Source organism: Haliotis rufescens, unplaced genomic scaffold, assembly GCF_023055435.1.
Source record: "Haliotis rufescens isolate VD_foot unplaced genomic scaffold, xgHalRufe1.0.p SCAF_32, whole genome shotgun sequence".
NCBI classification, from domain to species: domain Eukaryota; kingdom Metazoa; phylum Mollusca; class Gastropoda; order Lepetellida; family Haliotidae; genus Haliotis; species Haliotis rufescens.
In genome coordinates, this window is record NW_025964024.1 from 3,539,865 (window position 1) to 3,552,958 (window position 13,094).

Genomic DNA, 13,094 nt, shown 5'->3' on the forward strand with positions numbered 1-13,094 from the left:
GGGGATGAGTACAGGTGTCTACAGCTGAGGGTGGTGAGAATGGGCTGTTTTACTGAATAATAACATGCTCTGAGGTCAGTAAAAACTGAAATTGTTCTGATGGTGATGATAGATATAACAGTAGCATTCATCACTGTTCCTGTGTGGACTGAGTCACCTGCATGTGTGACACTAAGGCTGACAGGTGCCCCTTACCCTTTGCCCCTGGGGGACAGGATGAGTGGGCCAAGGCTGATGGGAGGGTGAAGGAAAACTTTCATGAGGCCATCTGTCAAAGTTTGTAGAGGACTGTGCCATGCCCTACTTCATTTATTGTGGAATATTTATGTGGTCAGATAGTTAAGTATGTCAGTTTATCCCCAGAAGAAGAGGAATACACCTTTTTATGTCCTAGTCAGCAATACTACAGTCATATCACAGCTGCAATATGTAGAGTATACAAAACCTTCCTCAAGCATGGTGATATGGGACTTATTCCACTCCAGAGTCTCCACAAAGACCCTATTTGGAACATTCAATATAGAAACAAAAGAATTTGTACTTCTAAGTAAAATTACATCTGACTTTTTTGGGGTGAAACACTTGGATATGTGTAACAGGCCTATGAAAACTGGGACTCCTCATGCAGATTTTTTTTATGAGTCAAGAGGACAATTCCATGAATCTTCAAGAGAAAATACTTTGATTGCAAAATATTTAATGAAAGTGTATGTTTTGCCTCTATACACCATCTCATTTAACAATAAAGAATTTCATTCAACATTTTTATTCACAGAAGATAAGACAAATACATTAGAACACCATACAGTTACAATATAATATCATTCAGTTTTTGTAAAATCAATTAGCTGTGCAGTGTTACCCAATACTGTCATAACAACCACTAGGATGGTCCCATTGCAGCTGTTTATGATTGTAATGTCAATCAGTCAGTCACTGAAGGGAGAGACACAGAGTTCATATCTGCCATTGTCTATGATGACTGGCAGCGGACTCACAACCTGGTCATGTGTCAACAGTCATGCACCAGAAAGGAGTCTGACAGTAAATACAGAACCTGACCCTTCACTGCCAGTTCAAACAGACCCCAGAAATCATTAGTGAGTGAGTGAGTTGTGTTTAACGCCGCCTTTAACAGTATTCCAGTCATATCACGGCGTGTCAGCTTAATGTGGGAGGAAAGCCCGAAGTGATGCAGGTCTCAGACGTTTACCACTTCGGTGAAACCCACGAGCACGGGTATGGTGCTGACAAACCTAGAAACATGATAGGGGCGAACCCACAATCATAGGTTTCTGGCGCGTCCAAGGGACACAACTCTGCACAGCGAATTGCGGCGCCTTAGACGACTGGGCCACCCGTTATCCCCCAGAAATCATTAAAACCACCATATATTTCCAGTCTGATATCATTACCTTCGGATTTAGGAAATAGATACCAAACCAGATTAAAGAACCTAGCCATGACATACGCCAAACATAGAATTTATATTGAGATAACTGGATAATCATAGCACTGGTCTTCACATTCTGATGTGCTTTAGCGGAGATACAGACAGACCAGTGGCAATGCTAGCTGACAATGACTGAGATATATTTGTACATTCTTCCTCCATGTAATTTATGACATTACTGGCCAATATTGAGGCTGAGAATGCATGATTTGGCCATGCTTACATAGCTTTGACATGTTTATTTGTTTGTTAACTTCTATCAAACCACTTTTACAGAATTCTGGTATCAACTTGTCACAGTGACCTTTTAAAGCTCTCAATGCTACTGTCGAACCCATTTGACAGAGAGTGTCACTAGCCAGCCGCTACCCATTCGACAGGTTTTGACTCCCCAAATAAAACTTGCAATAACTATTTACTAAGTGGGCTTTACATATCATCTAAACTATGTATGGTATACATAAATGCTCATCTTTCTAAATATCAAAACTGAGTATTTTATGTACCTCCAAAAGAAAATTCCGCAAGTCAAAAAAGTATGAGTCATATTTCTCGGAACACAACAACCTATAACGGCCATTGTTGACTTGGGGCACTTCATTTCCACTTTGGGAAAACGGGTTGCATTTAGTGCCACTTAAAACACACAAAGTCCCCAAGCCTCTAGTATTATTATTAGACGTTATATGCACTTCTTGCTTAATACCGCAAGTGAGCCGACCCCCTTAATCCCAAGCGCCACGTAGGATAACAACAAGAACCCTCTTTTAACATATTTTGCTATGATGCCGCCATCGATTGAAGCGACATTTGGCTCTCTGTGCAGATGCTGTGTCCACTAGGCCAAGAGGTGTTCTGTTAAAAGCAGAGGCTGACCCCCCCAAAAAATGTTGTGAAAAGTTGTAGGATAAATGGTACAAATACAGGTACGTTTCATCAGGTTCAGGTGTATGAACTTAAGATGGTGTCCCACTTTAGCCTTTACCGCCAGTGCCACCAGGAACTACTCCCACTGGTGGAAGTGGCAACAGGGGCTTCTGTTGACACTTTATTGGCCCTTTTGAAGAGAGAGGTAAGATAATTCATGATTCCATTACTTTGTCCCATAGTGGTATCATAGAAAGTTTCAGAAGACACAGTACTGACTGCAGGCTGTTTTGAAGGGATCTTTCTTTGTTTATTGATACCGCGTCTATCAGGCAAAGTGTGAGTTGGGGTCTTTGAAAACCGTCCACTTATCACCTGCTTGGGTGATATGGTTGTAGACATGGCATTTATGAAGGGTGAATCTTTGGCATGAGTATATTGCCGAGTATGCTGAGTTCGGGAGTGTTTTGGCTTGGGATGTATTGAGGATGCTGACAGAATGGTTTTGTCAGTTGTATGAGTGGATGGTCTGTGAGAGGGCAGCAAAACAGGTTCAACCGACACTGTTGACTGGAAAGAAGGATCCAGAAATTGAGCAGGTTGGTCTATAGACTGATCCGTCAAATGTTTTCGTTTTCGCAATTTTTTATCTCTTTTTTTATTTTGTTTATCTTTTGGGAGTTTATGTTTCCGAACAGTTTTATCCCTCGGCATTGTTCTCAGGTTATGTTCTGATGAATCGGCAGCATTTGAAGGGCTAAGAGACGAACTGAAGAGGCTGGATTGAAGCTTCGGGTGAATAGTGGGCCCTCTGAGAGTTGCCATTGTACTTGGTCCCCTAGCTTTATGATTTACATGTCTTGAACGCCTGCGCTTAGTTCTCCGTGTGGATCCTGTGGTAAGCAGGAAAGTTGTCCGTCACCATTTATCTTAATCCATGATGCATAGCAACAATTGACATAAATATTATAATTATTTAATCAAATTTTACTCAAAACAATTTCTTTGTATTTTTGCAGATGTGTGGCAAGTGATGAGCAAGCATGATTGCAGTGCAATGGTAAACATCGTAGAATAAATCAAACTGCTTAATGTAATTTGGGACAGTCTGCTATTTGAGTATGTGCAGCATGCATACCTTAACATGCTTGTGAGCTCACATAGTGGCTAATATGTCCTCTTCCAGTTGGACTGGCCTCACTTTCCATGTGTATACATAAAACATCAACACCTGAGAAAACCGGTCTCCATTATCCGTCAAAACAGATTCCATTGGGCATAAAAGGCAAAATAGAGGTGAGCATTATATGAATGGATCATTGAAAATAGGCAATGACAGCAGGAGTTTGGGAAAAATGGTAAGCAGGTGTTGCCCTACCAGTAGCACCAACCACTCACACAATTTGCATAAACATGTGAGTGTTTGTTGCCTGACGCCACACAGCAGTATTTCTGCCATGTAACGGCGGCCTGTAAAGAATTTCCAGAAATTCCAGTGACACGATAGCGTATTTACTGATTTTGTTGAAACTAACAACAATGTATTACTTTTGAATTTTGTCTGCTGTGTACAAGTGTAGCCCTTCTGGGCATAAGGAAGATGTAGTTAAAACCAAACAATGTCGGATTCCAAGACTATGAACATTACAGTGAGTGAGTGAGCTGGGTTTAACGCTGCTTTTAACAGTATTCCAGTTATATCGCAGCGTGTCAGCTTTTAAGGTGGGAGGAAAGCCCAAAGCACTGCAGGTCTCAGACATTTACCATTTTGGTGAAACCCAAATTTTGCTAGAAACATAATCGGCCCGAACAGGGATCTGAACCCACAATCATAGGTTTCTGGTGTGCCCAAGGGACGCAACTCTGCATAGTGAATAGTGGCATCTTAGACGACTGGGCCATCAGTGCCCCCAGGAACATCACAAATCAAGTCGCTGAAAGAACGGATCTAACCACCTTTACAGATAGTGTCAAGTAGAACCCTATCATAGCCAGTAGGAACAGGTGCCCTATACCCAATGCTTGTCACGAGCTCCATCTTCTGAGGTTTAAATGGTAATAATTCAGACCTAGCTGACTGTGTGTCATCACATTGTTTTATGTTGACCTGATCAAATCTGCAGCAAATATTCATAAAACATCCCAAATGGAATAATAAAATTACCGTAAGTTAAATTCTCAATTGTGACTCGGTCAAGGTGACTTGTATTTCACTGAGAACAGGACCAATAAAAAGCAAGTGGTTTAAGTAAACATTATTGCACTGAATACACAATGTTAAGACATCTCTTAAATCAACTTTTTCTAAAATACCTTAAAACAAACAATATTCCCCAGTTTTCCTGCTGAGGGCACTATGTTTTGAGTAAATAAAACCCTGCATCAGCCACTGGCAATGTGGCAATGTGGCAATGCTGATGTATGATAAATGGGTGGCATGGGTTCTTGCATCAATGGTCTTGTGTGACAGAGGTGGAATGGGGTCCTGGATCTGTGGTCTTGTGTGACAGAGAGGTGGAATGGGGTCTTGGATCTGTGGTCTTGTGTGACAGAGAGGTGGAATGGGGTCTTGGATCTGTGGTCTTGTGTGACAGAGAGGTGGAATGGGGTCTTGGATCTGTGGTCTTGTGTGACAGAGGAGGAATGGGGTCTTGGATCTGTGGTCTTGTGTGAGAGGTGGAATGGGGTCTTGTGTGACAGAGGAGGAATGGGGTCTTGGATCTGTGGTCTTGTGTGACAGAGGTGGAATGGGGTCTTGGATCTGTGTTCTTGTGTGACAGAGGTGGAATGGGGTCTTGTGTGACAAAGCTGGAATGGGGTCTTGGATCTGTGGTCTTGTGTGACAGAGAGATGGAATTGGGTCTTGGATCTGTGGTCTTGTATGGCAGAGATATGGAATGGGGTCTTGCATCTGTGGTCTTGTATGACAGAGGAGGAATGGGCTCTTGTATGACAGAGGAGGAATGGGGTCTTGGATCTGTGGTCTTGAATGACAGAGGAAGAATTGGCTCTTGTATGACAGAGGAGGAATGGGGTCTTGGATCTGTGGTCTTGTATGACAGAGAGGAATGGGGTCTTGGGTCTGTGGTCTTGTGTGACAGAGGTGTGGAATGGGGTCTTGGATCTGTGGTCTTGTATGTCAGAGAGCAAGAATGGGGTCTTGGATCTGTGGTCTTGTATGACAGAGGTGGAATGGGGTCATGGATCTGTGGTCTTGTATGACAGAGAGGTGGAATGGGGTCTTGGATCTGTGGTCTTGTATGACAGAGAGGTGGAATGGGGTCATGGATCTGTAGTCTTGTGTGACAGAGGTGGAACGGGGTCTGTCTTGGATCTGTAGTCTTGTGTGACAGAGGTGGAACGGGGTCTGTCTTGGATCTGTGGTCTTGTGTGACAGAGATGTGGAATGGGGTCTTGGATATGTGGTCTTGTATGACAGAGAGCAAGAATGGGGTCTTGGATCTGTGGTCTTGTATGACAGAGGTGGAATGGGGTCATGGATCTGTGGTCTTGTATGACAGAGAGGTGGAATGGGGTCTTGGATCTGTGTTCTTGTATGACAGAGAGGTGAAATGGGTTCTTGGATCTGTGGTCTTGTGTGACAGAGAGGTGGAATTGGGTCTAGGATCTGTGGTCTTGTGTGACAGAGAGGTGGAATGGGGTCATGGGTCTCTGGTCCTGTATGACAGAGGTAGAATGGGGTCTTGGATCTGTGGTCTTGTATGACAGGGGAGGAATTGGGTCCTGGATCTGTGGTCTTGTATGACAGAGAGGAGGAATGGGGTCTTGGATCTGTGGTTTTGTATTACAGAGAGGTGGAATGGGGTCTAGGATCTGTGGTCTTGTGTGACAAAGGTTGAATGAGGTCCTGGATCTGTGGTCCTGTATGACAGTGAGGAGGAATGGGGTCTAGGATCTGTGGTTTTGTATGACAAAGAGGAGGAATGGGGTCTTGGATCTGTGGTCTTGTATGACAGAGAGGAGGAATGGGGTCTTGGATCTGTGGTCTTGTATGACAGGGGAGGTATGGGATCCTGGATCTGTGGTCTTGTATGACAAAGAGGTGGAATGGGGTCTTGGATCTGTGATCTTGTATGACAGGGGTGGAATGGGGTTTTGGATCTGTGGTCTTGTATGACAGGGGAGGAATGGGGTCCTGGATCTGTGGTCTTGTATGACAGAGAGGTGGAATGGGGTCTTGGATCTGTGGTCTTGTGTGACAGAGGTGGAATGGGGTCATGGATCTGTGGTCTTGTATGACAGAGAGGTGGAATGGGGCCTTGGATCTGTGGTCTTGTGTGACAGAGAGATGGAATGGGATGTTGGATCTGTGGTCTTGTATGACAGAGAGGTGGAATGGGGTCTTGGATCTGTGGTCATGTACGACAGAGAGGTGGAATGGGGTCTTGGATCTGTGGTCTTGTATGATAGAGAGGTGGAATGGGGCCTTGGATCTGTGGTCTTGTGTGACAGAGAGATGGAATGGGATGTTGGATATGTGGTCTTGTATGACAGAGAGGTGGAATGGGGTCTTGGATCTGTGGTCATGTATGACAGAGAGGTGGAATGGGGTCTTGGATCTGTGGTCTTGTATGACAGAGGGGTGGAGTGGGGTCTTGGATCTGTGGTTTTGTATTACAGAGAGGTGGATTTGGGTCTAGGATCTGTGGTCTTGTGTGACAAAGGTGGAATGAGGTCCTGGATCTGTGGTCTTACATGACAGTGAGGAGGAATGGGGTCTAGGATCTGTGGTTTTGTATGACAAAGAGGAGGAATGGGGTCTTGGATCTGTGGCCTTGTATGACAGAGAGGTGGAATGGGGTCTTGGATCTGTGGTCTTGTATGACAGGGGAGGTATGGGATCCTGGATCTGTGGTCTTGTATGACAAGGAGGTGCAATGGGGTCTTGGATCTGTGGTCTTGTATGACAGGGGAGGAATGGGGTCCTGGATCTGTGGTCTTGTATGACAGAGAGGAGGAATGGGGTCTTGGATCTGTGGTCTTGTATGACAGAGAGGAGGAAAGGGGTCTTGGATCTGTGGTCTTGTATGACAGGGGAGGTATGGGATCCTGGATCTGTGGTCTTGTATGACAAGGAGGTTCAATGGGGTCTTGGATCTGTGATCTTGTATGACAGGGGTGGAATGGGGTTTTGGATCTGTGGTCTTGTATGACAGGGGAGGAATGGGGTCCTGGATCTGTGGTCTTGTATGACAGAGAGGTGGAATGGGGTCTTGGATCTGTGGTCTTGTGTGACAGAGGTGGAATGGGGTCATGGATCTGTGGTCTTGTATGACAGAGAGGTGGAATGGGGCCTTGGATCTGTGGTCTTGTGTGACAGAGAGATGGAATGGGATGTTGGATCTGTGGTCTTGTATGACAGAGAGGTGGAATGGGGTCTTGGATCTGTGGTCATGTATGACAGAGAGGTGGAATGGGGTCTTGGATCTGTGGTCTTGTTTGAGAGGAGGAATGGGATGTTGGATCTGTGGTCTTGTTTGAGAGGAGGAATGGGATGTTGGATCTGTGGTCTTGTTTGAGAGGAGGAATGGGGTCTTGGATCTGTGGTCTTGTTTGAGAGGAGTAATGGGATGTTGGATGTGATGGTGACATAAGAGGGACCTTGGGTTCATGGGTTATGAAGATCAAACAATGTTCTAAGAGTTCGGGATTAGGGTACTGAAGATATGAAATAGGGTCTAATGGATTTCATTAAATCAGAAATTTTATGCAATTTTTGAACATACGAATCATCTATCATGTAATGTCTGTCCAAAAAATCAAAGCATCCCTATTTTTAGAAAACGATTGACAATTGTTGAACTTCACAACAAAAAGTGACATCAGACACTATGATCATTGGCCTTCGTACAATGTCATCAATTTGCAAATTCCATAGCACTCATGCATATATGCATTGGCAGCAGCACAAGCAGCATTTGTTAGTAGCAAATTAACTGATCAAAGTGACATACCTTTTTTCCTCGACTTCCCTTTCCTGCATCGCCTCAACCGGGTTTTGTTCGGTGGACACTGGTCGCTGCCCTGGGTGAGGGTTAGCGTGCGAGTCATCTTCTTCGTCGCGGGATCACACTCACTCCAGTTTCCTTTCTGGTACTTGCAAGCTAACAAAGAAAAGAGTGAGTGTGTCAATTAAAGTTGCTTAACATCGCTTGAAATACAGCCATGATGTCACTCTGTTGTTTTAACTGTAGAGTATTTGTGACAAAATAAATTTTTACACATCTATTTCTGCAATCAAATTTTAAGCTTATGCATTAATGTACGGTCAACAATGATCAAATTGCACAAAATGCATTGCAGAACGAATATGCAGGCTAGCTGACATGCAGCACGGATATCGAAGCACAACGATTCTCATGTATTACGAATGTACTGCATTAAATGTCAATGCAGCATATTTGTGCTGTATTGATTTTCAGTTATTTTTACTTTCAGGCTGTATTTAAGATCTGCTATGCATTATGTGTTATTTTGATGCTGCGTTTTAAATCAGATAACACACTTGTAAGTGGACATTCGTTACAAATAATGCACGCGCCAGTGTCATCCGTAACAGTCATTACAGCTTTCAAAGAAGGCTGCCTTTAAATATTTAAATCTTAGCCAGACAAACCAGTTGTTAAAGTCTTTTGTTTTACCACCTGTCCTCATCAATGAATTTGATATTATATTTGAACATCACACTGACAACAGATATCAGATATCAGTTTGTTTGTTTGCTGTTTAACTCCTCACTCAGCAGTATGCCAGCTATATGACTGCGGTCTGTAAATAAGCGAGTCTGGACTAGACAATACAGTGATTGATATCATGAGCATCGATCCACGCAATTGGAATACGATGACATACATCAACCAAGTCAGCAGGCCTGACCACCTTGACATCCCGTTAGTCGCCTTTTACAGCAAGAATGGGTTGCTGAAGACCTATTCTACCCAGATATCCGTGGCAGGGATTGAAACTGAAATTGAATCCAGATAGCTTCACATGAATAATTTAATTTAATTTAATAAGAAAATGGAAATGTATTCTAGGTAGGCAGACATTTTTAACACTGTAGCTGTTTGGCCTGATGAGTTTGGTTTAAGTGGGGTCTATGTGTCAAACTCAATCTTTATTGTCTGTTATTTTGATATACTGAAAACCTTTGAAAACGCACAGTGGAATGTGAGTTAGTGACTCTTGATATAACAAGTGATTGGAAGCTTATGTCCAGGTATGACAACGAGAATGAGGATTCAAACCCAGACAACACAACTGCAATGTTCCATCCCTTCAGGCCTTATTACCACGTACTAACGTCACAGTATATATTTAAAATTGAAGTTTGTGGATGAGCATAAAGGGTTGTGAACTACTAGAATCCCACTTTCCGGGACTTGAACCTGGTTCTCTTCACACCACGTGACACAAACTAAACCCTCTCCCTCTGCCCCACTATTTGAGAAACAACAAATCACCAGATGGCTCCCACTATCCCACTATTTCAGCAACAACAAATCACCATCTGACTCCCACTATCCCACTATTTTAGAAACAACAAATCACCATCTGACTCCCACTATCCCACTATTTCAGAAACAATCACCATCTGACTCCCACTATCCCACTATTTTAGAAACAACAAATCACCAGATGACTCCCACTATTTCAGAAACAACAAATAACCATCTGACTCCCACTATCCCACTATTTTAGAAACAACAAATCACCAGATGGCTCCCACTATCCCACTATTTGAGAAACAACAAATAACCATCTGACTCCCACTATCCCACTATTTGAGAAACATCAAATCACCGGATGACTCGCACTATCCCACTATTTCAGAAACAACAAATAACCATCTGACTCCCACTATCCCACTATTTTAGAAACAACAAATCACCAGATGACTCGCACTATCCCAATATTTTAGAAACAACAAATAACCATCTGACTCCCACTATCCCACTATTTGAGAAACAACAAATGACCAGATGACTGGCAGTATCCCACTATTTGAGAAACAACAAATAACCATCTGACTCCCACTATCCCACTATTTGAGAAACAACAAATCACCAGATGACTGGCAGTATCCCACTAGTTCAGAAACAACAAATAACCATCTGACTCCCACTATCGCACTATTTGAGAAACAACAAATAACCATCTGACTCCCACTATCCCAATATTTTAGAAACAACAAATCACCAGATGACTCCCACTATCCCACTATTTGAGAAACAACAAACCACCGGATGACTCCCACTATCCCACTATTTGAGAAACAACAAATAACCATCTGACTCCCACTATCCCAATATTTTAGAAACAACAAATAACCAGATGACTCCCACTATCCCACTATTTGAGAAACAACAAACCACCAGATGACTCCCACTATCCCACTATTTGAGAAACAACAAACCACCGGATGACTACCACTATTTGAGAAACAACAAACCACCGGATGACTACCACTATCCCACTATTTGAGAAACAACAAATCACCATCTGACTCCCACTATCCCACTATTTGAGAAACAACAAATCACCAGATGACTCCCACTTTACCACTATTTGAGAAACAACAAACCACCGGATGACTACCACTATCCCACTATTTGAGAAACAACAAACCACCGGATGACTACCACTATCCCACTATTTGAGAAACAACAAACCACCGGATGACTACCACTATTTGAGAAACAACAAATCACCAGATGACTCCCACTTTACCACTATTTGAGAAACAACAAACCACCGGATGACTACCACTATCCCACTATTTGAGAAACAACAAACCACCGGATGACTTCCACTATCCCACTATTTGAGAAACAACAAACCACCGGATGACTCCCACTGCCCCACTATTTGTTGATAGCCTGTTGATAGATGATTTTGTTTGGGTTTTTTTGTTTAACGCCACACTGAGGAATATTACAGTTATATGACAGCGGTCTGTAAATATGTGAGTCTGGAACAGACAATCCAGTGATTGACATCATGAGCATCGATCCAAGCAATTGGGATGAGATGACATGCATCAACCAAGTCAGCGAGCCTGACCACCTGATCCCGTTAGTCAGCTCTTTCGACAAGCACAGTCCCCTTTTATGGCAAGCATGGGTTGCTGAAGATCTATTCTACCCCGGATCTTCACGGGTCGTTGGAAGACACAACTCTAATTGTCTGATGCTTTTTATTTGGCTCATACAAAACAGGTAGAGCTTTTCAACAACTGTCATGATGTGATTTGGTTACCATGAAACCCTGTACGTACAGGCTGTTTGGATTATCAGGAAAGACTCATTCTAGGCTGTTAGTTACAACATGAATGGCAAGAGTGCATCCCACAAAACCAAAGAAATGCATGCCGGTATGCTTTCTGTTAAAATAGAGAGCTACTGTTTAGTTTTAAATATTGAGATAGCTACGAGATAAATTGCAAAAAACAATAAAGAATAAAGTGTGGTTTATTTCACGAAAAAACATTCGTCCCTCATTGTTTATTCTCCCAGTGGTTAATTTCTTAAATAATAGTATCCCATGAGACAACAAAAGCATCATCACACAAACATTGCAGGTAGTTAACCTCAACACGCGTTGTTACGAGATCTCCACAATCTCATTAAAATCAGATTTTAGTTCTTGCTATCGCTAATCAAAGATCTGAGGACATCCCATTAGGGCCTTTCATCCGACCAATCAAAGTGTCGCTTACCAGATCATGGAAGTGACAGTCGGAATGTGTTTTCTAGTCATGCAACCTCCAAAACATTAATACGGGGTATTCCAAACGACAGTTACGGCCCGTACAACTGATTCCATCAAAATCTCTCGCTTCCATGGGAGAAACATTTGATAGGAAGAGGTGTCCCACAGTACATGGGAAGCACTGCCATACGATCTCAACCCTATATTAGACATTCAGGAATGTTTGTTTGTTTGTTCAGTTTTCAAAATTTTAATCGAGAACAGTGTCAACATATTTTTCAAGCATAGTCTGAAATGGATGTCGCCAGGTTGAAACGAGTGCCATAAAGCTGGAGAAAGCTGCTTTCTAATTGGCTGGTACCCACTTCTTGTTAGTCATTTCAGTGGTCAGTCAACGTTCGTGAAAGGTTGTTCTGACGTGAACCATAATGGGATGTTCTCAGATCTTTGTTTAGCGACAGCGAGAACTTAGATCTGATTTTAATGAGATTGATATGTCCAAGGCTTGCACTTCAATAAATCAACACTAAACCCTGTATCTGCTACCATGGATCTTGCTATTTCAAATTACACACCATTTCTTTTAAAAAAAATGGTTTTCATTGATTTATTACCCACCCTTGTTTTTCATTAGCCAATATGATTTGCTGCTCTACTAAGTGTAACGAACTAATCAGAATGCAAGTAACACACCAGCCTCCATGTTATTTTGGCGATATCAACAACATGGCAGCCAGTGCCACTGATTATAATATTTTGCGATAGATATAAGATATTATAGCTAAAATGGATAGAATTATCATTAAAACGCCCGTATGTTATCAGAAATGAGCGGGCCACTGTAACTTGATAATGCCCTCATATTGCTTGACGACAGGCCATTATCACGCCCGTCGTTAGGTGATGTCATGGGATAGGGAAAGGAGACGTTACGTTCAATAGTGACGTCATCTGGTTTGTTCTATGATGTTTCCATATTTATAAAAGTGGGTCAGTGAAATTCGTGTTGATTGCAGTAAATGTTTCAAAACCCATATTTTTG

At 42.6% G+C, this 13,094-nt stretch overlaps 1 protein-coding gene across 5 annotated transcripts in view; it reads right to left on the reverse strand.

Annotated features, from left to right (window-relative positions):
• The window catches only part of LOC125371954, a 50,565-nt gene that overhangs the window by 9,595 nt on the left and 27,876 nt on the right, over nucleotides 1–13,094 (reverse strand). For 2 of the 5 annotated variants that reach the window (XM_048380663.1, XM_048380661.1), the window contains 2 exons: nucleotides 8,296–8,445; nucleotides 1,237–3,213 (listed from right to left, as the gene is read on the reverse strand). In XM_048380663.1, the coding sequence (XP_048236620.1) occupies nucleotides 2,435–3,213; nucleotides 8,296–8,445 (929 nt within the window). In that variant the 3' untranslated portion in view covers nucleotides 1,237–2,434. Of the gene's footprint in view, nucleotides 1–1,236; nucleotides 3,214–8,295; nucleotides 8,446–13,094 lie in introns of those variants that run through there. The other 3 variants (XM_048380665.1, XM_048380662.1, XR_007217918.1) reach the window with 2 other exon arrangements.